This window comes from Prorops nasuta, unplaced genomic scaffold (genome assembly GCF_024137725.1).
Source record: "Prorops nasuta isolate Cenicafe-Biocafe unplaced genomic scaffold, Cenicafe_Pnas_1.2 PNAS00014, whole genome shotgun sequence".
Lineage (NCBI taxonomy): Eukaryota > Metazoa > Arthropoda > Insecta > Hymenoptera > Bethylidae > Prorops > Prorops nasuta.
The window spans coordinates 2444421-2468421 of NW_027116811.1; the positions used below are offsets into that span (position 1 = coordinate 2444421).

At 36.1% G+C, this 24001-nt stretch overlaps 2 protein-coding genes across 4 annotated transcripts; one reads left to right on the top strand and one right to left on the bottom strand.

Moving 5' to 3' along the window:
- Nucleotides 1–34: 34 nt before the first annotated feature.
- Nucleotides 35–23992, bottom strand: superdeath (Suppressor of ER stress-induced death). Of its 2 annotated transcripts, none has more exons than XM_066735830.1 (15): nt 23851–23992; nt 5714–6086; nt 5230–5528; nt 4285–4443; nt 3652–3951; nt 3387–3570; nt 3146–3302; nt 2993–3074; nt 2737–2920; nt 2446–2653; nt 2068–2345; nt 1786–1985; nt 1405–1716; nt 1249–1330; nt 35–1176 (listed from the first exon to the last, which is right to left on the bottom strand). In XM_066735830.1, the coding sequence occupies exons 2-15, from the start codon at nt 6071–6073 to the stop codon at nt 1027–1029; spliced, it is 2955 nt and encodes a 984-aa protein (XP_066591927.1). In that variant the 5' UTR covers nt 6074–6086; nt 23851–23992; the 3' UTR covers nt 35–1026. The 2 variants fall into 2 exon arrangements, with proteins under 2 accessions (XP_066591927.1, XP_066591926.1); XM_066735829.1 differs by lacking the exon at nt 23851–23992 and adding an exon at nt 7208–7358.
- Nucleotides 14459–20697, top strand: LOC136778757 (organic cation transporter protein). Of its 2 annotated transcripts, none has more exons than XM_066735874.1 (4): nt 14459–14667; nt 16849–18140; nt 18488–18770; nt 18838–20697. In XM_066735874.1, the coding sequence occupies exons 2-4, from the start codon at nt 17668–17670 to the stop codon at nt 19795–19797; spliced, it is 1716 nt and encodes a 571-aa protein (XP_066591971.1). In that variant the 5' UTR covers nt 14459–14667; nt 16849–17667; the 3' UTR covers nt 19798–20697. The 2 variants fall into 2 exon arrangements, with proteins under 2 accessions (XP_066591971.1, XP_066591972.1); XM_066735875.1 differs by lacking the exon at nt 14459–14667 and adding an exon at nt 16304–16398.
- Nucleotides 23993–24001: the final 9 nt, after the last annotated feature.

A 24001-nucleotide genomic window follows, 5' to 3' on the forward strand; every position in this document is an offset into this window, starting at 1 on the left:
ACTATTTCAAAGGTAAATCAATAATGTTAAGGCCTTTATCTTATAAAAATCCATGTAATTCCATATTTTATTCTAATGACATTAATTGAAATGCTTCTAAATTAACTTTTATAAATACGAATAATGCATGGCTCGTAAATAGCGCCGTATTATTAGTGTGCTCCGTGTTGTGAAAAACAATCACTTATTAGAAAGTCTAAAAATCAGTTAAAATTCTAACTTTGAAGTAACGAGAGCATCGTTGACACTTTACAAAAATTTTTAAGCGTTGAATGCACTATAAAATATTGTAAGTAATTACAAAATTTATAACACTTTGCTTATACTCGTGCATTAAAATTTATAGATTACAGAGTTCGAATCCATATAACTTACAGCCAGTTCTGTATGACCGCATGCATTATTTAATATAATATACCTAAAATTAATTAAATAAAATACTCGATAAATGCGCTCTTTTAATAACACCAGTATTTTTTATAACATTCTTTGTAATAAAAATAGCGTGATGCGACTCAATAACGTAGTTTCAAGGGAACGCGAGCAAACTTTTTCGACTATTTTATTAACTTTAGATAATCATACATTATGCTTTTGCACGCAATTACGCTTGAAATGGAATGATTGAAATTTTCAATGCATTTAAGCAGACTACAATTTCTTCATTCGTATTCTTTTAAAATCTCAGGAATAGACAGTCTGAAAAAAGCAGTTTTGTCTTGATTCCTGGACGTTTTATGAAGATATAAAATATATTAATGTCACGCATATATTTACAAATACATACAAAAATGAGTAAAATACTAATATTATCTATGTATATATTTATAAATTTTGAAGACAACTGTTTGGCAACATGACGTTTCTTCACAGAGATATAAATAGAATGAGATATTGAACATGAATAGACTCTTAAAAATTGGAATTGACAGATAAAACTTTTCGGCGAAGCTTCGTTAATTATAAAAACTTCGTATGAACTTGTACACAACCAGACTTAATTTGGTAGTAATTGCTTTAAGCAAATTACGCTGTGTTCCTTACTAGCCAGTCACGAATTGCAGCATGGTTTCTCTCTAGCCAGCGAATGTTTGCTTCAGCTTGCTCCATTGCTTGCTGAACTGTCCTCGTGGCACTACCAAGCTCATCCTTGTGCTCCGTGGCAAATTCCAATAACTGTACATGAAAAATACATTCGTCATATTAACGTAAGTTACAAACTAATTAGAAATTTTCGATTATACTCACGTCTTTTAACTCGTATTTGGTATTGATACCCCTTGTCGTCGACTTGACAATATTTGTAAGGGTCAGCAATGATGTACCGAAGCTACAAAAGTAAATTATCCATTGTACAATAATGTCAGTGAGGTAAAATAATTTTTAAGAGCCAGTTTATCTCACTATTCTCGAAGTCGGGCCCAGTTATTCCTAAAGTAGTTGAAAGCGAGTGGTTGGCCGATTATATTACTAGAAATTGCACCGAATACTAGGGTGACATCCTGTTTTCTAATTCCAGAATTTTCCGTGACAGCCCAGTCCAAGTAACGATTAAGAATCCATGCTTCTCTAGTACATCCGAGTGCGTGTAGCAGCAAATCCTTCTCAGTTCCTACATTAGTTTCCAAAAATCGCTGCCAAGCAAACTCCCATTCAGTTTGCCCGCCAACGCGAATTGCTGTGCAATATACGACGCTCTTCAAGTTAGGAGAGATCCTGCGATACGATCAAACATGAAGAATTCTGTAATCTTTGATATAAAGAATATTTGAATTTGCCTCTTACGGATTATTTTCATTCGGATTAGGTGTTGTACGCCAGTTTTGGAATTGCGCCACTGCGTTCCGCACGCAATCGTCGTGGCCGAAATCACATGCCCAATTCAATACATTTATTCGTGTAAATACAGTTAGTTGAGGATCGTTGATGCTATCTTTAAATCCAACTTGCTTATATACGTTATCCAAGAGTTTTAATGCATGTTTCTGAAACATCATTTCGTTATAAAAGAATTTTACCAATGTAATTTGATAATTGCAAATTAAATAAATTGCAAAAATTCTTTACCCTGAACTTATCGTAACCTGGCATTTTAGCTAACATGCTATCAAAATAGCCCATTCCTACAAAAGCTGCTTTCCATGGTAAGTACTCTGTTTCGTGTGCTAAATAAGATGTAACATCCAAAGCAGTGCTGTAATCAAGTTTGCCAGCTCGTGCTAAATTAAGAGCGTCATCGATCAATTGCGCTCTATTAATCGTTGCTATATTTCTAAAGTTTTCCTTGTTCAGCTGTTTAATGATCAATTGCCAGTTTGTTTTGTCATAATTTACACGATAGTATCCTGTACAATTAAGATATATTATAGAATTAAAATTCCAAGATTTTTTCCAAAGTATTATCCATCAGCTATTTTAATATAGAAACAAAAACATTTAACTTACCGGTTTCTAAAACATTGAAAATAACCCATTGTGATGAACTAGCACCCAAATCATTAATGGTAATCGTCTTCTCTGCTTTCATCCAATAAGATGGTTGAGTCTTATTAAAATTCAACTGAGATTCGCTGGTATATGTAATAGGGATCCACCAAAGAGGTTGCTTCTCATCGTAAGTAACAATTGTCCCATTACGAAGCGTAAAACGTTCCTAATCCCGCAAACACAAATATAAAATTTCATTATTTGCTAACTTTTACGTTTTCCCAACGTGTACACTATTGTTCACCAAACCTGTGTAAGTTCAGCAGCTCCAGTTCTATATTGTCTGCTAACAGTTACGACTGGGAAACCAGTTTGTAAAGTCCAGGTATCCATAATCTGCTTTATTGTTACACCTTTTTCCAATGCATTGCTTTTGTGGGCTTGCTTGGTCAAAGCGTCCCATAAATCGTTCTGCTCGGCATTTTGATACGCCCTTAAATAATAAATACAATGATCAACATTTCTGAAGTAGAAATTAATTGAGGAGTATTAGAAAAAAATTTACCTTTCGGTTAAATAATTAGTAAGTCCTTGTTTAAAAACTTCTGTAGTTAGAAAATGATCCATCATTCTGATAATGGAAGCACCTGTTGCAAATTTAAATTTGAATCATGTTCATAATCATAAGCGATGGGCAATTGTTTCGTTAACGAATTACCTTTGTTGTAAGAAATTCTATCAAATATCTCATTAATTTCGTCTGGGTGCCCGACCTCGACGGATATTGGATGAGAAGACTCCAAGGCATCCAATGCAAATACATTTTGCAAATCATGAACAACGAATTGCTCTAAAACTTTCCACGATGGTTCCACCTAAATTTAGCACACAAGCAAATTAATAGGGGATATTGAATGAAAAGATGATTATTTGGTGCTTAGTTACGTAATTATACGAACTGCATTCATCCCTATGTACTCGGCGTAACTGGCAAATCCTTCATTCAGCCATAAATCACTCCACCAGCTTGGCGTGACTAAATTTCCAAACCATTGATGTGCTAATTCGTGGGCCACTACTTCAGCCACACGTTTCTTATTGCCGTTTGTTGAAACTCCTTCTTGATACAACATAGTTGCTTCTCTAAAATATCAAGGTATAAACTGACTTGAAAGAAAAAATTGTTCAAACGTACTTTTACAAAATCTACTTTTAAAAATATACCTGTAAGTAATCAGGCCCCAGTTTTCCATAGCTCCTGCTGCAAAATCAGGCAAGGCGACCATGTCCATTTTGGGTAATGGGAATTTTATCTTGAAGTAATCCTCGAAGAAGCTAAGTATCCTTGGCCCGATAGATAAGCAATAGCGAGATTGCTCGATGGCTTCTTTCCGAGCCCAAACTCTAAAGTTCTTCGCCTCGGATTGCAGCATTTCGAAGTCAGAAACTATAAACGCCACCAGGTACGTGGACATTGGAACGGAAGTTTCGTAATTATCCCACAAGTACCAGTGAAGTCCAGACCTAAATTAAAGAAAAAAGTGGAAAAGGTAATAGAGCAATAGTTTTAAATTACAAATAACTCGACTAAAATAAGTTTAATAAATAAGAAAATCAATAAGTAGGAGAGTAATAAATTTAGAGTGTAAAAATAAATGAGGGATTTCTAAAAAATCAACTCGCATTCTAGAGCATAGCAAAGAATAGAATAGGTGTTTAAATCACGTCATTGGCGTACGCTACTTTAACGCCAGTAAATCATGCCCTCAACTGGACAAACGTCAATTTATGATATTACTGAAGCCACTATTGTACAACAGCGTCGCTTCTGGGACGATGCTCGGTACAATCGCTTACACTGGCTTTGCTTCCCCCCTCCTGGGCATGTTGGATATAGATGTCATGTTCTTCGGTCTCGCAATACTGATTTGAAACTTGGCTTTGAAGGCCGGCTCGTCGAAACAGGGAAAGGCTCGACGCGCATCCGTTGGTTGAAACTGAGTCGTTGCAATCCATCTGCAATAGAAGAAAAAAACCTATAACCCACATTTTTCCAATTACCCCTTTTCCATTTTAATCACCGGCCAGTAAATAAAATTTTATTAAACCTTTTTACCATTCAGCGAATAAATAAACGAATAATCCTAACAATATTTTTATACGTTCCAACTCTACGTAAAAACTTATAACGCTAAGGACAGAAGCGTTATAAAATATAAGAAAAAGGTCGTTCGATAAATTACTATAACAAGTTGTTTGAAACAAGGCACAGTTGTATAGATTTATAATTCAAGTAGGTGTGGGGGAGAAAGAATCTTTTGCAAATAACCATCAACAGGATCTGTTTGCTTGGTTGAAGAGGCAACAGGGAGTGACTGAGGAGAGCTCTCTTTTAAATTCCCTCTCGAAAATAGCTGCAGTGCAAATATGCCAGGCGTTCTTTGAGAGAGGTCACAGCCCAAGCTGGGCTAAAGAAAAAACTTTTTATTATCGTTTGACGAGTTTTCACGTTGCTTGGCAGAGACTCGAAGCGATTGGCCGGAGGAGAATGACCAGTGTTGCTCGCATGGCAGATACTGACTGATCGCAACGTGTGCACGGAGCTAGAATGCACGTCTAAGCCTTTAAGCTGTTGGAAAACAATGTAATCGGTTCCGATGTAGGCACAAAGTACATCGAGTAGGACTGGCCGGAAGTCTAGCGGAAAAGATTGTTTATGACTGGACAATTTTAAGACTCGACTACCTTATTAACGAGAGTGTGATAGTTCACTGCGAAATACAAAAATCAACTTTGTCTTACCTCGTCTGATTGCGCACTTTGTAAGAGCTTCTATAAAATCCTTCGAGGTAATCGTTGAGGTAACCGATGAATTTCAGATGCACCACGTATTGCTTGCCAGCCTTCAGGGTACCTGACGTATTGATCACGTGGAATTGTCGCTCCGTATCGTTTCTCTGCTCCAAGATTTCGATTGGCCTTGTCCTGTTGCTCATCTTCGAATATTCTCTAATACTCGTGAACCCCTCATCGATCTTCATGTCCACGGCGTGCAAAGTCACATTTTTCGTATCCTCCGTAACGTTCACTATAATCTTCACCTGAATAACAACGAGAATATTAATTATTTACTTTTCGTTTATGTAATTATTTTCTTTTTATAATTACACTGACAAAATGAACGAGCTGTTAAAACTCATTCAGTCAATTCTTCGCTTTACTCGTGTATATATATATATATACAGACAGGCTGATATTGAGCTAAACTGGGTAAGAAAGGACTTACCTCGCCATTGAAAGTGAAGTTGCCTTCCCATATGAATGGTATCAGTTTGACTTCGTAGAGATCTGGTAATACGGATCTTGGTAGTCTGAGATTCTCAGTTTTTTTCTTGATGGATGAAGTGGAGAAGGCTTTGGCCGTGCTTATAACGGAATCACTGGTTGTGTCGATGCAGGATTTTCTTGGATTTTCATCGAGACACGGTGCGAAGTGGTAGACCAGGAAGCCGGTTGCTACCAAGCAGACGAGAAAAAAGACCGAGAGAAGAAAGGCCCCGCATCGAGAGATCGTGCAGCCATTCTTCCTTCCAAATGTTGTTGTGTGGGCATCCATCATTGCCAATACCTCGCGCGATTGGGTCATATCATGCGTACAGCTGAAATCAAAGTACTATTAAATCCATTGAATTCTCTCTCATCGAATTTTCTTGAAAATCCTTCGAGGGAGAAGAAAAGCCCGTTGGAATACCTCCAACGGTGATTTAAATGCAAATGTAATTATTCGTCGATTCTTTGCTGCCATAAAATTCATCATCGTCAGATCATTGACCCTAACATACCACTCTCGCGTCTTGCAAATAAGGCTAAGGTAACCAATCATTAAAAGTGATTTCACGTCCACAAGCAACGTGTCAAGGAAACACACTGGTGATCGATTAGAAAGGTTCCATGCACTCTTTCCTATACTTTTCGTTTTCTGTATTGGCAACAAATTAAGCATGTCCCATTCTCGTAAAAACTCGCCTCTTTCTATCCAATTTTCTCCTCTCTCCAATGACGCAGTAAAATCATATTTTTCCACAATCATTTTCCACTTTGGATCCAACTATGATTTATGCCTGATTGTACGCCTCTCGTTAATATACCCACGACCACTCATCGTATACTTTCTTGAAACAATCATTCACCGAAACAATTAAACAGATCTGCTACAAGACAGCTGTTTTTACTATTCTCCGCTGATCATTTTCAAACAACCTTGGTATTCCTATTCCTTCGCGCCATTTACGAGTGAAACCGCAAAACCGCGAGAAAATAACGTTGCCATTGTTTTTCGGTAATAATTCAGAGACAAACGTTTGTGTTTGTACTTTAACAATTCATGTGCCATCTTGGATTTTCTAAGAAAAGAGGGACAAATCAGCGCGTGCACAAAAAGTAATTGTCTGGTCGATATAGCAATGGGTGAGAATCGTTGACCTTAAAGATTTTTAAGTGAAACATTATCACCGAAGAATAATTACGAACAATTATATTTCATTGCGAAAATTGGCAAATAAAATTGCAAAGCACTGATTTATGGTGAGAATTTAAAATGGCAGACGGGAGAATGGTAATTTTTTTAGTGGAATTGCTTTGGTTGGAGATTGGGAGTCTGTAATAATCTCACGTAAGATATGAATAATTGGAATAGGAGGATGAGAGCGTGTGCAGCATGTGAGATCAAATTGAGACAGAGAGAGGTATAGGTGATACAAGTGAGATAGAAATGACTCACGATGTAACGTTGCACTGAACTTGGAATATTTTAAAGTCACTCGCGTGTTTAGGTGTAGGTAGGCAAGTGCAGTTGCATCGAGTAGCGATCGAGCAGCAAAATTAGCAGCATCGATAAAACGAGAGGAGATACTTCCACTCGGCTCGATGGTTCGTGCGCTACTGCGAAGAAACGAGTTAAGAGATCCGGCTCGGTTTCGCCTCTTCCTCTATTCTCTCCTTTTGCATCTTTTCGCCATCCTTCCTCTTACCTTCCTTACCCACCCTCTCCACGCTTCCCACCATCCTTCCAAGTTTCCAGACACACACTCATACATGCTCGCGGGCCCTTAAGAATCCCTACGATAAACTTCCGTTCAAATCCACGCGCCACTCACGTATCCTCGTCCCATCCCTCCCCGCACCTTCCAGCATCCACGTAACTTTCATAATCAGTCGTCTTTGTATTTTTATTAATGACACACATCATAATCCTGACACTCTTTCTAACTTATTCTTATACAATATCATATTTCTGGATCTTCATTCAATTTTTTTCAATCATCGCTATTTTTAAATTACTTATCATTCAAACAGAAGTAATGATAAATATTCGTATGTGTGATTATGTGTTTTGTTAGTAGGTTATGATTTATTCATTGATTCTGTAATTTTATAGGTATATGTAATTCAGTTATTATTAATTTTTAATATTTTGGAATATTTGTTTATCTTTCACCAATATGGTACATTTGTGATTTTATCAAAGTGTCCCTTCGATCACTATCGCATTATGAACGTGACATTTAACTTCCTCCCTCAGCAATGGTACCCTCAACATCACACTGTCACGTGTTACTCTTGCATTGATGTATAAACATATATTTATACGTATTTCCTGTCAATGAACTGTCACGTACTCGTGTCAAAAATAATGTCTACTTGTCATTGGAAAATGTTAATGAATCAGCAACCTCTTTCAGATTTAACATTTTCTGGAAACTTTGATAGGAGAATTCTCTTTTTTGAAATGATCATTTGAATCGTGGACAGGAAGCTGATCATCTGAATAATCAGAAACATCTGCATCATGTTAACAACATTTTCTCGGAGGAAATGATTGGGGTATGAGTATGCATACCCGAAGAATTATCAGAATCATCCAATGAGTCATCGGTATCTAAGAACAACTGTCGTAATCGAAAAAATGTTAAAGCATCCAATAAATATAAGCGAGCATGAATTATCGTCTCTCCTCCCTTATCATTAATATTACCGTCTCTATAAATACTGACAAGCATTTTTAAAGAAACATAATAGGGTTATGTTATACTATGGACGTAATAAATTCAATTTTGACCAGTTGATGTTAATTAAAGAAAAACTGTTCTATACATTAAACACAATTTTAATATCCCTCGCTTTATCAAAGTCATGTAAATTTAACACTGAACCGCAAAGTTATTATTAAAGGGTAACAACTAAATATTTAGGTGCTTTGGATTGCATCATAACTTTAATTAATATTTTTTAATGATAAAATATTGTAGTAATCACGTAAAATTAAAAAAGAAAGTAATGTATATTTATCAGGAGACGGGCTCTAATATATTGTACCAAAGTGTAGGTATCACAGGGTTGAAATCAGGATAGCGAGAGTTTAATAATCCTATAAATTACTAGGTAGGTGACAGATAATTGATTCAGGCTTAGCACGTGTTCCTGTAATTGATTGAAATCGTCCTTGCCACTCATGGTGGTCGTGATAATACGACTCATCAAGCTCGGGACGCCAGCTATTCACTCTGCCAATCTGTAATTCTCTACTCAGTAGCCATTTCTTTAAACCTTATCACATTTTAGTACATTACTAGTTTTTCTCACTCTCAACAATACTCTACACAAACTCCAAATAATTATTTCCTGCTCAAAGCACACCAGTTTCACATTTTTCAATGTTACACGTGTCATAAATATAAATGGAAACAAATAATTAAATGTATTTCCCTTGGAGCGTTAAGCATAATTACCACAACGACTCCTGTCAAAGTGTCAGCAAAATAAAAATGAAATTTATTTCGCGGACTCTGAGAAAGAGATCCGATGAAAATCCTGTTTGTTTTATTTGGAAAGTGAGAATTCTTTTAATAAAATACTGAACAAGTATTTGACGAGACGGTACATTTAAATGTTCGAAGCAATTAATGAGAGAGTTTGGAAAGCTGGTGCTATACCAGTCCAGATTTAGATATAGGGGCTAATGGAAAACCATAAGGACGACATTCGATCCCGCAGGATGTGGACGGGCATCATCTGCGATGAACCGGATAAAGTTACGTCATTGTGGTGTAGCCTTACGGAACAAAACACCGGAATTTGGTATTACAGTAAAGCATCGCACGTACGAAAAAGCAAACGAAATGATGCTTCATCCGTTAGAAAATTTTCAAGGCTTCCTCCACCTGGACATCTTCCAACGTGCTACATCCAATACTGCTAACAAGCTCTTTGCTCTTTTTATATTTACTCGCGATAAAAAGACCGATAAAGTATCTTGTTATTTCCTTCCTTCGCTCCTGAATAACAAACGCCTCAAGTGTAAACAATGTATAAACTTGTCAAGGAAGTTCGCGCAATCTCAACCTTTTAAATCATTTAATTAAGCTATTTGGGTCTTGCAGACGATACAATAAATCTTCACTGCGTAACCAATCTCCGCAAGAATTTACATACTACACGCTGATTGATTATCGAGAATTTCATGCAAAAATCCCGCCAATTACAAGAGACTTGATCAGAAATACCAAAGATATTTTATACTATACTTTTTACAGAGTTTAATTGATATAATTTTATAATAAGATCCAACTCCGACTATAAAGAATTTAAGGTTATAAAGCAAAAATTATTAAAGCCTACACTGAGAAAAATTTCCCATTAATTTGCATCCAATTAACAGTTATTCGTGATATTAATAAATTAATTTTATTAATATTACGAAAAAATAATTGATTGTCAATTTATTCATAATATCAATAAATTTAGTTATTGATATCACGAATAACTGTTAATTGGATGAAAACATTTTTCTCAGTGTAGAAATGTTTGACGTGTATATATATAGTTAGCTTGGATAAAGAAAAACAAGAATAGGTAAGGTCAGTTCTTCGCTGCGAAGGCAAATGGCACCAAGTGTTAACTAAATGGTAAAGCAACGTGAATTTAGTTCCATCATTATCCACTTGGTGGCTGGGGTTCCATCCCGTCGTATTTTCTGTTCCCTCGCAATAGGTATGCTCGTAAACTAAATCGCATAATCGGATAACTAGTTGGGGCAGAGGCTTGCGCGATAACTCGCGATAACTCGATCATCATCGGATTATCGAAAAGCACGACTTTCTCTCATCAGGCGCTTCGGTAATGCCTCGTCGCTTTTATCCATCAGCCACGATTGAAATCCAGAATGATTATCATCCTTTCTCGGCCCCCTCCTATTACCCCCCTCCTTAATCTTGTATTGACTCTTCACAGGGCATTGCTCCTTGTCGTTGATGATAAATGCTGGAATTCGTTTAGCAATTTTCGCGCACGAATACATAATTTCAAACACACCCGATGGCATATGATTTATTGAAACAACGAGCCATGCATTATTTGCGCAAAGTACGTGAGGATATGAAATAAATTTCGCGGGGGAGCTGGCACGTTTAATTTATTTGTCTCCTGGCGCTTTTAGAGATATGAGAAGTTTTGCGAGCTTCAACCGATCCTCCTTTCCATCTGCTCACTCTCTTCCTTTCTCATACTCCCCCTACCCCTATCTTCTCCTCGTGCACCTTTGCCTTGCCCTTCCCTGCCAACGTATTAAAGGGAATTTGCATAATATTAAGCAAACCGGACAAGCAGGTTTTTAAAACTCCCATGCAAACAAACCCCATCGAAGAATGGCAAATTTTTAATGGGCCAACTCACTCGAAGCCTCTCAGTATGGGAGTATATTATAAACTCTCTCTTTTTCTCTCAAGTAATTTCAATTTTTATCGAGAGGAGCTATATTGTTACAGAAAAGAATACAGTTTAAATTGTACTTTCTCTCTCTTAGGATTTTTTTCATGGAGAAAGAAGTACTAGTTTTGTTCACCAGAGGCCTGAAAGCTCAAGTTCATCGATAGGCTAGTAATAAAAGTGACTTAGTCAGCGCTTTTCTTTGGTTTCGTTCGAAGCAGCGAACTTGAACTACATTTTTTTCTCCATTACCACCAGCAATTCCTCGTTAATCATGGCAAGGTAAGTATTTTTAATTCTAACATTCGTCTAGAATTCGGTAAAGGATCAGCACCCTCGGTATTATTCTTCCAAGTTTTAAGAAACTTATTTTCCACCAAGAATTTCCGAGTAACGAATCGCACCAACCATCAGGTTACACCTAATGCGAGCTCCAAGCGTGGGAATAACGCGATCAAGAAATTTCCAGGAAAAATATGGTTTTCTCTCCTCGAGAATATTTCTCGTAAAAAGTAGCGTTGGACTGATCGTAGAGCGAGTACCATTCTGGCATTTTTTGTTTCGCAAGCGAGTTTTTTGCTCCAAATATCAAGCACGCGGTTCTCGAGTGTGACGGATGGATGACAGTTGGCCAGAGTGATACTGGCACGGACGATAATTTCCATGGAATCTCTAAAATTCATTTAGACATGCTTGATCACTCGTTGGATACTGCTTTTGCCAGTGATTTCATTAAAAATTCAATAGTTCCAATCGTTCAAATGTTTCTCTCTGGAGCACGATTCTGCTTGTAGTAGTAATAATCCACACATTTGTGGTGCATTTTTCAAATTGAGCACGGTTCTCGAGGTACACGTGGTTGACAGTTGGCCGGAATGACACTGGGGCACTCAATAATTTACACGCCGCACGGAGTCCCGTCAAATCCATTTAGGAATATTGGATCATTCGTTCGGAATTACCGTTTACCAGTAATTCCGTCAATAATCCAATATTTCCAATTGTATTCTGCTTAAACGTCCAGATTATAAACGTGCGAGATAATCTTTCGTGAAAAATCCTCCATCTTTATTTAAAAAAAGAAACTCGTAGTTTCTTCTGGTTTTAGTTGACACGGTTTTTAAATAAATATAATCACATTCCTATATTTTTATCACTTCGCAGCATGTAAAAATTACGTTTCTTCGACTCAAGCATTTCAACCTTTTATAAGGATAATTATTTTGCTAATTAAACGTGGGGTTAATCTCTGTTAATTAAATGGCTGGTAATTGTAAAATGAATAAAAAAAACAATCTTAATTTATTTTAACGGTAAATTCACCTTTCAGAAATTTGGTGGAATTGGACGGAGAATTCTTGTTACGGTACTCGCTGAGTTACTGGCCCTAACGACGTAATAATCATTCCGCTTTAAAGACATCTTTATAGCATTCAGCGAGCGTATCTTGAGAATGTTTGCCGTTGACTTTACCGACGCGTCAGGCGTTTAAATGTACTTTTTAAACATGCAAGATTACATCATTGCGTTATGCCAACGTGTTATCGGGTGTAGCAACAATACACATATGCAAATTAAACCTGGTGCATTGTCCTTATTTATCGTACAAATAATATTATCTCAGCCCAAGTGATTAAACAATTTTTATCGCAAAAAATGTTGCAACTTTTATACTTTCATAACTGCATTATAACGTCTTCAAAAATATCTTTTATCGGTCATTCATATATTTTCCAAACATTTGCGATTTATTGGGGTCGAAATGTTGAGAATAGAAACGATTTTGGACAGCTTAAAGTGTCGCAGCCTGTCTGGACTCGCCTTTAAGGTCAACTTTTCTTATAAATAGCGCATTCGTGTCAGAGTTTCCTTCTAATATAGCGTTGCATTATACGTTCTTATATTGAAGTATATGGAAAACTATAATACGCTTTCTTGTCATTAAAAATATCAATCATTGCACAAATACTTTTATTCATTTCTGTAATTATAAATCGTTCTATCGTAATTCATTATATTATATAGCTGAAGAGAATCCATTACAGAGTGAGTGAATGCTCACTTAATTAATGGCTTCTATCAAAGAATATAAAATAAATAGCAATCGCGTAGGTATTTTAAGATAATACGATGATTAGCGATCATTTTTCCCTCTATAATATTTACACAAATGTAACTTTACTTTGAATATATACGTAATCATTACGATAATTTGGACAAGTTATTTAAGGATTATATGTGGAATAATTTAAATTACACTACCAAAAATATTCAAACAATCTTTGCCTTTGACAAGAGAACACGTTGAAATTATAAATTGTAAATTATTTATTACTTTTTTACCAGCATCTCACTCGAACGCTACCATTATTGGACATCAGAATTAAATTGGTTAAATGAAAGTAGAATAGAATTCGTGTAATTTATTTTTTGCGTTGACTATATACGGAAGAGGGGCCCCATAAAGTTGACTTATCTGAAAGCTACTAGGCTACTTCTTTGACCATACTGGCCGCAAAGATAAGGACACGCGTTGACGCGTGAATTTCTCCAGTGCTCACGTTTCGCTTTCCCACTAATGTCAAGGCTGCGTGTTGAAACTTAGACCCAGTTGGCTAAATGGCCTTGATAAGTACAACCCGATTCGTTTGATATAATCAAACTGATACACTACTAAAATCATAAGCAATACATACTATGTTGAAATCAACAAAATTCTAAAATATAATTGTTTTATAAAAAATTATATTAACTCAATAAAGCTACTATGTTTATCGCAAATTCTCCTGTTATCACGAAATAAAACGGTAGACCTCAATGGCATTGAAAAATTAATCTTCCGAATTTACCGGTTCACTGAACTTTCATGAAATTTATTGTAAACAGAACATTTTTCCTTGTACGAAGTTTATTTTATGTACAATTTATAATAGTTGATTGAACTGGGGAGCAGTGAGGGTAGTTCATTCGCAATTTCTCAGGTTTGGTCATAGAGCTTCCGTAGTCTATTTAGAGTCACGGGGTAGATCTATTTCTGCAATGGTGTCGTTGCTTTATCAATCCAAGCCACTGATAAGAAAAGCATGGAGGTATTAAAGTTTAGATAAGTTTCGGCGTCAGCGTCATGCGAGATTTTAGCGCGGATTAATGAAGCGTAAAGTGATTGAAATAAACGATGGGAGGCAGTGGTCCCTTGAAAGTTCTGACAGAATATACACACCGCACCACGCTATTCTGTACGATGCCATGCGTTGGCGCGTGAGGCAACGCAGCGGCGTCGAGTCGACCACGAGATAATTTATTTGGAGCCAACGGTTACGCGTGGTACCGCCATTTCTTCCAGTTCTACGTTTGAGTTCAATGGCATTGGCTGCTAGTTGAGATCGTGCTCTTAAGGAATATGTAGATCAGTTAAGATCCATCCTCCTGTGCAGCCACAAAACTTAGTGTCTTCTCCGTCGATTCAGTATAAACGAGGTAAGCAATAGAAAATCTTCAAGGCAAATGTCACACTTAGCATCTATTATTAATTATTCGAAACTTGCTTCAAAAGTTTTTGAAGTTTTTCACTTCTCTACTGACAGTTCGATAAATGATATTGTGTTTTATGGTTTTTCAAGTGTCTTTTAATTAAATATTAATCGTTTAATGATTTGTGTTAAAATTTCCTATTTTTTTTTTTCGTTTTTTGTCTTATTAGCTCAATGCCATCACGCTTTCAATAAGCAAGTATAAACACATGACTGACCAACAGTATTTATCCTGCAACTACATTTTATGATCGCTCGAATGATTGTTCACTGCGGATTATGCTTCTTTTGAAAATAGTCATCCATCCTTCATTATTCATAATTCGTTTCTAATGTACTTTTAATTATTCAAGCAATTTCTATGCAATTAGCTTAACGCTTTAATTTTTGCAATCGATTAAATTTACGGTGTTATATTCTAGTGTAAGAAGCATGAGTTGGAAAAAATATTTAATGAATTTTAAAAATAAATTTCATCTATTTTAAATTATATCGATTTACTGAAATACCAATGGATCCATATATTACCCCACTATGACGTACAAAGTCAATATCTTTGGCTAAATTAAATACTGAAACCCGTATATCGACTTCAGTGCTTGCATAATAAATCATTTTTGATTCGATAAAGAAATCTCTGTGATAATATGCTAAGGTAAATATAGGCTGGCTACAGTATCTAAGAAAATGTATTGAAATAGTTGTCAATGATCGAAAATAGCAGATAGATCCTAACAAAAAATAAATTGTTAAAGTTAAACACTACAGAGTTGAAAAATAAATCAAAGTAAAGTAATCATTAGACTATATTAATCAGGCCAATTTGCTGAGCTTCGGATTCCTCGATGATATAGAACTATAAAAAGAATTCATCAAGCAAACAAATTATGCAGACCTATGTAACGTCGATAAATACAAATACGTTCGAATAACAAAACGTTTAACAAATTTGTTTGACGACGCTTAATAATTTCACAAATGAATGGCCATGGGAAGTAAAGCCGGGCTAATTGATCAATGAAGCATTTATTAGTGGGGCTTCGTCGTACAAAATGCTCCTCTGCACTACACACATAGACCAGTGTGTCGTATCGTGCATTGGAAATATCCTCTCGATGAAAACTGTAAAAGTCCATTAACTAGATGAAAGTAACTGATTTTCTCCGAGAACATTGGGCGATAATAGAACGAGACTAATCACTCGGTTGTCTTGCCACCGAGAAAACTCGTGTGTCACCGGTCTATCGTTACGTTTAGATTTCATCTACTTTCACTTTTTTATAGGAACGCTGGTGTGAAAAGTTGCTATACAAAATACACCTTACGCAATTGCCTACAAATTGCAGCAGATACCAAAGAGGTACTATCTCCCAAAGCACGTGCCGTATAAAAAGGAAAACTCCACTTACATATCAATTGCAACAAAGTTTTATTTTTGAAACTGAACGTTTACTCATCAGATTATTGATGATACTTGAGGTTAAATAAAATGTGATGACCCCTTTCCAGACGACATTTAAATAATCGATTATCACAGTACTCGCACAGTTTCACTCAGACGGTTGTTGCTAATTCAACTCTCTTATCATTATGCATTGTTTTCAAATGATCAGTCTCTAAAATAGAAAGCAGATCGTTGACGAAGAAGATCATTAATTATTTAGTCACTGAGATTAAAGTACCGTTCGATCGTTAATAATGTAGTGCATGAATGTTAGAATTTTCTGTAGCTTCATTTGGGTAGTGACGATATAGTAAATTATAATTCCTTATAAATTAAATATTATGTAGAAAAAAATACATCAATAAAGGAGTCTCTGTTTTACATATTGCATAACAATGGGAGCTTTATTCGATGTAAGAAAAGAATTAGCATGTAGCCTATATGCAAATATTTTCTCGTCGATCGTTCAATTTTGCTCAATAGAATTCACTTTAACGCGATAAGGATGCACGATAGCCTAAAAAATGCGAGAACTATCTTATAGATATAAAATAACACACAGTAATCAAAAAGATCTAAGAACATCCAAAAAAACAATTTAATCTCTGTTTTATCCAAAGACTCGATCGATACTTGAGCATTCAATTATACAGTTCTTTTCTACAAAAGTGTCTTTGATTGCAGGTGCCTTTATTAGAACCTGATCCGAATTCGGAATTGCACTAATCGTTGTTGAGTAATACCAAAGGAAGGAGAGAGAGGGAAATCGTGTGTAAAACCCACAGGGGAAGGACAACGTTACGTTAGGAAGAAAACGACCCACGCCTTCTTTTTCAAATAGGAAATGTGACCATTTGGGGAGAATCTAGCTAATAACAGCGTAAACTTCGAGCACACTCTGATCAAGACGAAACGGACTGGTCAGTTTAAACAGAGACCTCGCGAAACGGAAGTTGTGAACTCGCTTGCGATATATTCTTAATGAGTGACGAGAGGAAGAAAAGAAATTTTCCCAATCACAGGCCAAAATGTGTAACTTGAATTTCAAATCTGTACTTACTACATCGAAGACACAATAACTGTATCGAAATTAACAACGCTCTACCTTTAAATTACTAAGATACAACTGTCATCAATCAAGACGTTTCAGTCCATTAAGAACGTTTAATAAACCTTCAAGGACCATTAGTGAAAATCGCACCTCGTGTCTCTATTACATGTACATACATATTTATCGTTGCATAATCTTTAAAGACCGAAGCCTGTTTTGCATTAAAGATCAACAGTAAGAAACGGAATCGTTTTTTGTTCGCCATCAAGAGAGACTTATGTTTAGCCCCTCCACACCTTATTAATATCTATTTCAAGAACGCATTTGCGTGTGCTTGGAACTTTCCATTATTATCCTTAGTGCTGTTGAAAGTCTTGGATCGTTCGGATTGGTAAAAGTTAAAGGGTATTTTGATTGGACGTGAGTGTATTAGCTAAGTGAATTTATCCACCATGGCCAGCGTCGATAGTGATTTGGAAGAGGTCATCGGACACTTGGGTGAATTTGGAAAATATCAAGCGTGGCAATTCTCACTGCATATTCTAGGAGCTTTAACAGCTGGTTTGCACATGTTGACGTTATTGACAGTAGCTGCAGTCCCCCCACATCAATGTATCCTTCCGGATTCCCAAACCACCACTCCCAGTTTTCCGATTGACTCTTACAATGAAACCAGCATAGCTTGGAATGGATCGTCACACCTTCAAAACGCCTTCAGGACTATTGACTCCTGCAGTTATCTCGACCAGAACAATGAAACACAGAAATGCGAAGCATGGAACTATGATACCACCTATTTCCAATCTTCACGAGGTATGGAATGGAATTTCGTCTGTTCCCAACGATGGATGGGCGCCGTTGCCCAATCGTCCTACATGTTTGGTGTCTTTTTCGGTGCCGTAACACTGGGTAGCATGGCCGATAGGTATGGAATTTTTAGTAACGTATGATCGTCTATCAAAAGGTCTACTCGTGTTATATACGAAAATATATTAACTTCAAATCTTGTTTTGCATATTCAACCTTCGATAGACAAATTTTTCCTAATCCCTTCTAATTTCACAATAAATATAGTTATACAGAGTATAGATTGACTAATCGATTTTGATTGCTACACGTTTATTTTTTTAGAATTTAAGAAATGAATTTCTATTCTGGTTGTATAAAAAACAACAAAAGTTTTGAAAGTACAAAATATATATACTAAATATAAATGAAAATTTCAAATAAAAGTAGCTTTTGATGAAATACTATTTCTTTTACAATCTACAGGTATGGGAGGAAAATCATCTTTTACATATCAGCTGTTGCCCAATTGGTTCTCGGGGTTGGCGTTGCCCTGATCACGGAATATTACAGTTTTATAGTCATAAGATTCCTTTATGGAATCTTTGGTTCAGCTGGTGCATACATAACAGGATTTGTACTGACGATGGAGCTTGTAGGCTCCACTAAAAGGACTGTTTGTGGAGTAATGTTCCAGCTAGCCTTTGCCACAGGCTTTATGTTAGTAGCTGTCTGGGGTGCTCTTATCAAGGATCGTTTTTGGTTGCAGGTCAGTATAATTTCGTCTAAAAACCAATCTACAAAAACTCCTAAAGTCATTTTGTAACATTTTTTAGATTACATATGGAATGCACAGTATAATACTGATTGGACACTGGTGGCTGATGGATGAATCACCAAGATGGCTGTGGGCTCAAGGGAGGATCAAAGAGGCTTTGGAGATTATACAGAAAGGACTGAAAATGAATGGCAGTGATGTTGAGATAGAATCAGCGAAATTCATATCACGTGCAAATATTCGACAAGCTTCCGACGAGCCGGAAAGTCATGGCGCTTTAGATATGTTAAGGACACCTAATCTTAGGAAGAAAACCCTCAATGTATGTCTCAATTGGTTCGCCAATTCAATCGTGTACTATGGGCTATCGTTGAATACGGGTAATCTGGTTGGGAATCCATTCCTCATGATGTTCCTCAGTGGATTGGTCGAATTGCCCACTTACATCTTGATGTGCTTCATTATGGACCGCACTGGTCGCAGGTGTCTCGTCAGTTCGTTCATGTTGATTGGTGGTATCTGCTGTATCATTGCGTCTTTGATTCCTGGCAATAGTTCGACGGCAGGATCGGTGATAGTTGGTGTAGTTCTACTTGGAAAAGCATGTATTGCTGGTTCTTTTGCTGTTATTTACAACTACACCGCAGAACTGTTCCCAACGGTGGTAAGGAACACCGCTCTGGGAGTTGGTTCTATGTGCGCCCGTCTCAGTGGGGCCCTAACTCCTCTGATCATGCTGTTAGACTCACTGAATCCCAAAGTTCCAGCAACTATCTTTGGTTTCATTGCACTGATTTCTGGATTTCTCGCCCTTTACCTGCCCGAAACTGTTAACCAACCTATGCCAGAGTCCATCGAGGATGGAGAAAACTTTGGCAAAGGGGACACTTGTTTCACCACATGCTGTGGTAAAAATAAGTATTTGGTTGACACTGCTGTGGAAGTTAACTTGGAGCAGGTATCAGATAAGGATAAGGAGAGAGATGATAAAGAAAAAATTAAAGTAACTGATGATTGAAATAGATGGATTGATCATAGTCTCAACGTCACGAAAAATGAGATGATTAATTCAGTGGCAAGAAACTGACATGAAATGTAGTTACGCTTCACAAATCACAAACTAGAGCAAACAAGGAAGTTGGAGGTGTAACGCCAACCCGAGTACCTGTATAGGGCTGGAGAAATGTGTAAATTCAGTTTACTGAACTTTGTGCCGGCAAGAAGCCGAGTTTTAATAAAATTTCTGAAGCTCTTAGTCTTCTGAGCAAAGAAACAGATAAATGAAATATCTTTAAGGATATCCTTTATAACAAAGCAGATTCCGCAAATAATATCTTCCATATTATTCTTTTAAAGGATATAGAATTTGTGATTAAGACACTCCGAGAAAGCTATTATTATTAGATTCTAGTGATAAATTTTAAAGAATTTTTAAACATATTTATACACTGCCAATAATGCCTTTTTAACCAAGGATCTAGTATAAGTTATCAAGTTTAAAATTACGATAAAACACGGACCAATACTTAAGGAGATTTCTTAACAATTAATTAACCATTATAGTGATTATCGTATTAAGAGATATAAAATAGCTAGATAATACCTATATATTTTTATTTTTACTGTATCAAATGGTAAAATTTGTGTTACCAAGTGTTAGAATTATTATTCCAAAGAAACGTACACGAATTACCAGTTAATGACCAAATTTCCTTTATACATGCTAAGACCGAATGCAGAGTTGCAGTACTAAACTATTTTACAGATGTAAATATAAGAAGTAGAAATATATTTAAAAAATATTTAAGCTGATATAAAGAAACATTCCAAACTTTCTTGTGAAATGTATCAATTGTTTGCTATATAGTCTTATATACTGTTCCCACTTTAATGTATTATAATAGAATTAATGACAATAAAATTAAAATATTCTACTTTATATACAATTTATTGTTTTAGACTAATACGATCTAACGTAGCTTTATACGATCGTGATTCTTCTAACCTGACCAAGCTGAAAATATTGCTGAAGAAAAAACTTTGTAATTAATTCTCTACAGTAGAAGTCCTGCTTTACAATAATCGTTGAATTCTTATGGCAGCTGTCAGGAAGAAACGTTCAAACTGAAATTATGCAGATAGTTGTAATTTTATATTGATTGGAGAAGAATAAAGGTTGCACCGAGATTAAAACTTAAATAATTAAACAAGATTTGAAAAAGTTGCTCGTGGCCCCGATTGATTAAGCAAGGAAGAGTTCGCTGATAGCTCATTTGAAGCTGAGCGTTTTAATTTAGTTGCTGAGCCAGCAAGGAAACTTATTAAGGGAGGTGTAATCTAGTAAAAGAACGTATCAGGAGAGAACTGGGTATGATGGCACTATCGTGCAAGAAGAGTCTCATCAGACTAAGTTTAAGGGTTAACAGGTATACAGACTGCTGCAGAGAGGGATACAGAGGTACTATAAAGTGCACGTATGACCTTAATCACCCAGATGCAATTCCAAGCGCATTCTCGCTCATCCCCCAAATGTGTGATTTAGGTCAATGACTTCTCTTTCATCGCTAATGGAGAAACTTATTCGTGTTGACCCACCGACGATTTTCCAATTATTAAGTTTCAAAAAGAATTCGATCGTTACACCAAAGCGATTTTTATATCATTGCGAATAGACGGAATAGCCTTCAATCAGTTTGTTCCAACAAGAAATTTATTTCTTAACATTTTATTGATTCAATACATACCTTCGACTTCAACAAATTCTTTGCTTAATTACAATCCAACAGTATATTCATACCCTGTCAAATGTAGAAGAAACATTATTTCTCGCATTATTGTCGCGCAATAAAATTCAGACGGTAGCGCAAACTTTCTCTGAAGTGATAAACTTTGGTACGATTATCAATTTCGAACACTCTAAACCCAACAATAGTGCCTGGATATGTCTGTGGCATTTGCTGAAAAATGTCACGGTAAAATACTTTAACTTACAGCTGTTAAACTCCTAACAAATCGTAAAATAAACGTAGTTTTCTATCGCTCAAACGAGTTTCCTATGACGTTAAAATATTCGTACTAATAACACAAAAGGTCGTCGTCAGACAGGGAACAGAGTTAATTTATTCCTATACCATAGTAGATAGCGTATAAGATAAACGAAAATAAACTACTGCTAGAAACCTGTTTCTCACTTATTTTGACTCATTGATGAAATGGAAAAATAAAAACTGCGCATTATTATAAAATTAAGTTAAAATTTATGTGGAGCGAAACCCTGAAGATTGTATAATTAAACTGGATTAACACGTATAAGCTTACGAGTCCTTAATATGACGTAACTATTACCGATTGAATATATTTTGCACCATAACTGTTGAATACGATTACTTTAGTTACATATTAATTATTAATTTTTAAGAAAAATAATACCCATCTATATTATACGTGACCTTATTTTTTGATACACTCATTTTATTTATATTTATTGCAACATGCTGCAAAGAAATTTATAGAGCTAGCGATAGGTGCAAATGTAAACTTCAAAATCCCGTATAAATTCCTATCGGAGAGTCTACGATAATTGATGATAACTACGAAACAAGTTGGCCTCCTTTCTAGTTGATGTTCAAAGTGGGAGGAGCGGCAATATTAGGGAAGAATGTTCAGAATCGAGGACTGCAATTAAACAGCTGTTGTGTATTCACGCTTGACTGAGAATATAGCAAGACCAAACCGCTTCGCTGTTGTTGGACGATAATGCTCGTGTATACTGACATTATTGTAAGAATTTATTTATTATAGGGGTACCCCTTAGGTGAGAATGTAATCAGATATAAACCTACGCCCTTTAGATAAAAGAGTGTCTAGGCACACCTGGTACGGTTTCCCATGAGTAGAATTTTCAGCCCCCCCCCCCCACCATTATAATTAACTAAAAATATTTCTTACGATACTCCCAAAATTTCTGAAGCTACATTTTATTCAATCCAATTATATCATAATTAAAATTAATTTGTTTCATGAATAATAAATATCCATCTAAAGTTTTTTCAGATTTACTTTTATTCTCGTGCAACGAATTTTCGCTTGTTGAACTCATTCTGCGAATGTGACCAATCTTTATTAAGGATGCGAAAAGCGGGTACGCAAGACATCGTGCAATTTCATAAATTGCTAGAATTAACGAGAATTTACCATCTCCTAAAACTGAAACATCCACTCGAATGTCTTTCCACGGGAATTCTACAAACTAAAGTATATTGTTCCGACTGATATATCACACAGAACAAAAATATTTATTAACCGATTACGAATTTTTTATGAATAACATTTCCAAACAAATAAACAAAATTTAAGCATCGTTTCTTGCTGGTATTTAAACCCTCTTAAACATTACGACTCGTAATTGAATTTGAAAAAATCTGCGGGATATAAAGTTCTTTGGTACGTGGAGCAATCAACATTTATCGCGCAGTAATTTAAATTCCAAGACTAATCATTGTGCGGAAAATCAGACGAGTTGGGAGGAATTCGAAGCATCCCTCTTTCGACGAATATCATCCGAAAGAAAGTCGCAATGTATCACAGTAACGGACGTTGAATTTTCACAGGAAGATCCTATCACATAATCAAATAATACATACTATCTTGCATCTCTCCCAACAACATCGCTTAACCAGCTCCCACAATCAAAAGGAATTTGCGACATAGCTTACACTATCATCACAGCAATAACGGATTCTCCTGATAAACACAACACACCTATTAACCAAATCACAGAAAATTTTACCATTCCAATATTCATTTACCAATGCTGAAAAATTCCATTAACAAAACAGTCTGATATGATTTTTACGAGGATACTTCAAAGACATCCATAAGATCGAGTGTCACGAGTAAGAAAATCAATCATGGATATTTCATTTGCCAAAATTAAGCTTTCGCTATTTTCACGATCCTTGAACATAAATTCTATCAAGAACTACGATTGTGATGCTGATGGTACATTCAAATTGAAGGCGTCGTACAAAGTAAATAATTTTAATAACGAATACAAATATTCCTTAATTACCTGTGCTAAAATTTTCTTGGCCGGGCCATGCGTGTGTGATAGAAATGATGAAAAAGGATAAACCGCAAATCGCGCTATCCCGAGAGGCGCGCGACACTGACTGAACTTCACTGAACTCAAATCCAACACCCGCCGGTTGGTTTGCCCGATG

Excerpts from the sequence above, each read along its gene's own strand:
- superdeath (XM_066735830.1), bottom strand. The coding sequence starts at position 6,073 with ATGACCCAATCGCGCGAGGTATTGGCAATGATGGATGCCCACACAACA. Across the intron at positions 2,346-2,445 it reads TTTCAATGTTTTAGAAACCG|GATACTATCGTGTAAATTAT; the intron begins GTAAGTTAAATG and ends TTAATTGTACAG. Across the intron at positions 1,717-1,785 it reads AATCCGAATGAAAATAATCC|GATCTCTCCTAACTTGAAGA; the intron begins GTAAGAGGCAAA and ends ATCGTATCGCAG.
- LOC136778757 (XM_066735874.1), top strand. The coding sequence starts at position 17,668 with ATGGCCAGCGTCGATAGTGATTTGGAAGAGGTCATCGGACACTTGGGT. Across the intron at positions 18,141-18,487 it reads CTGGGTAGCATGGCCGATAG|GTATGGGAGGAAAATCATCT; the intron begins GTATGGAATTTT and ends TACAATCTACAG. Across the intron at positions 18,771-18,837 it reads AGGATCGTTTTTGGTTGCAG|ATTACATATGGAATGCACAG; the intron begins GTCAGTATAATT and ends AACATTTTTTAG.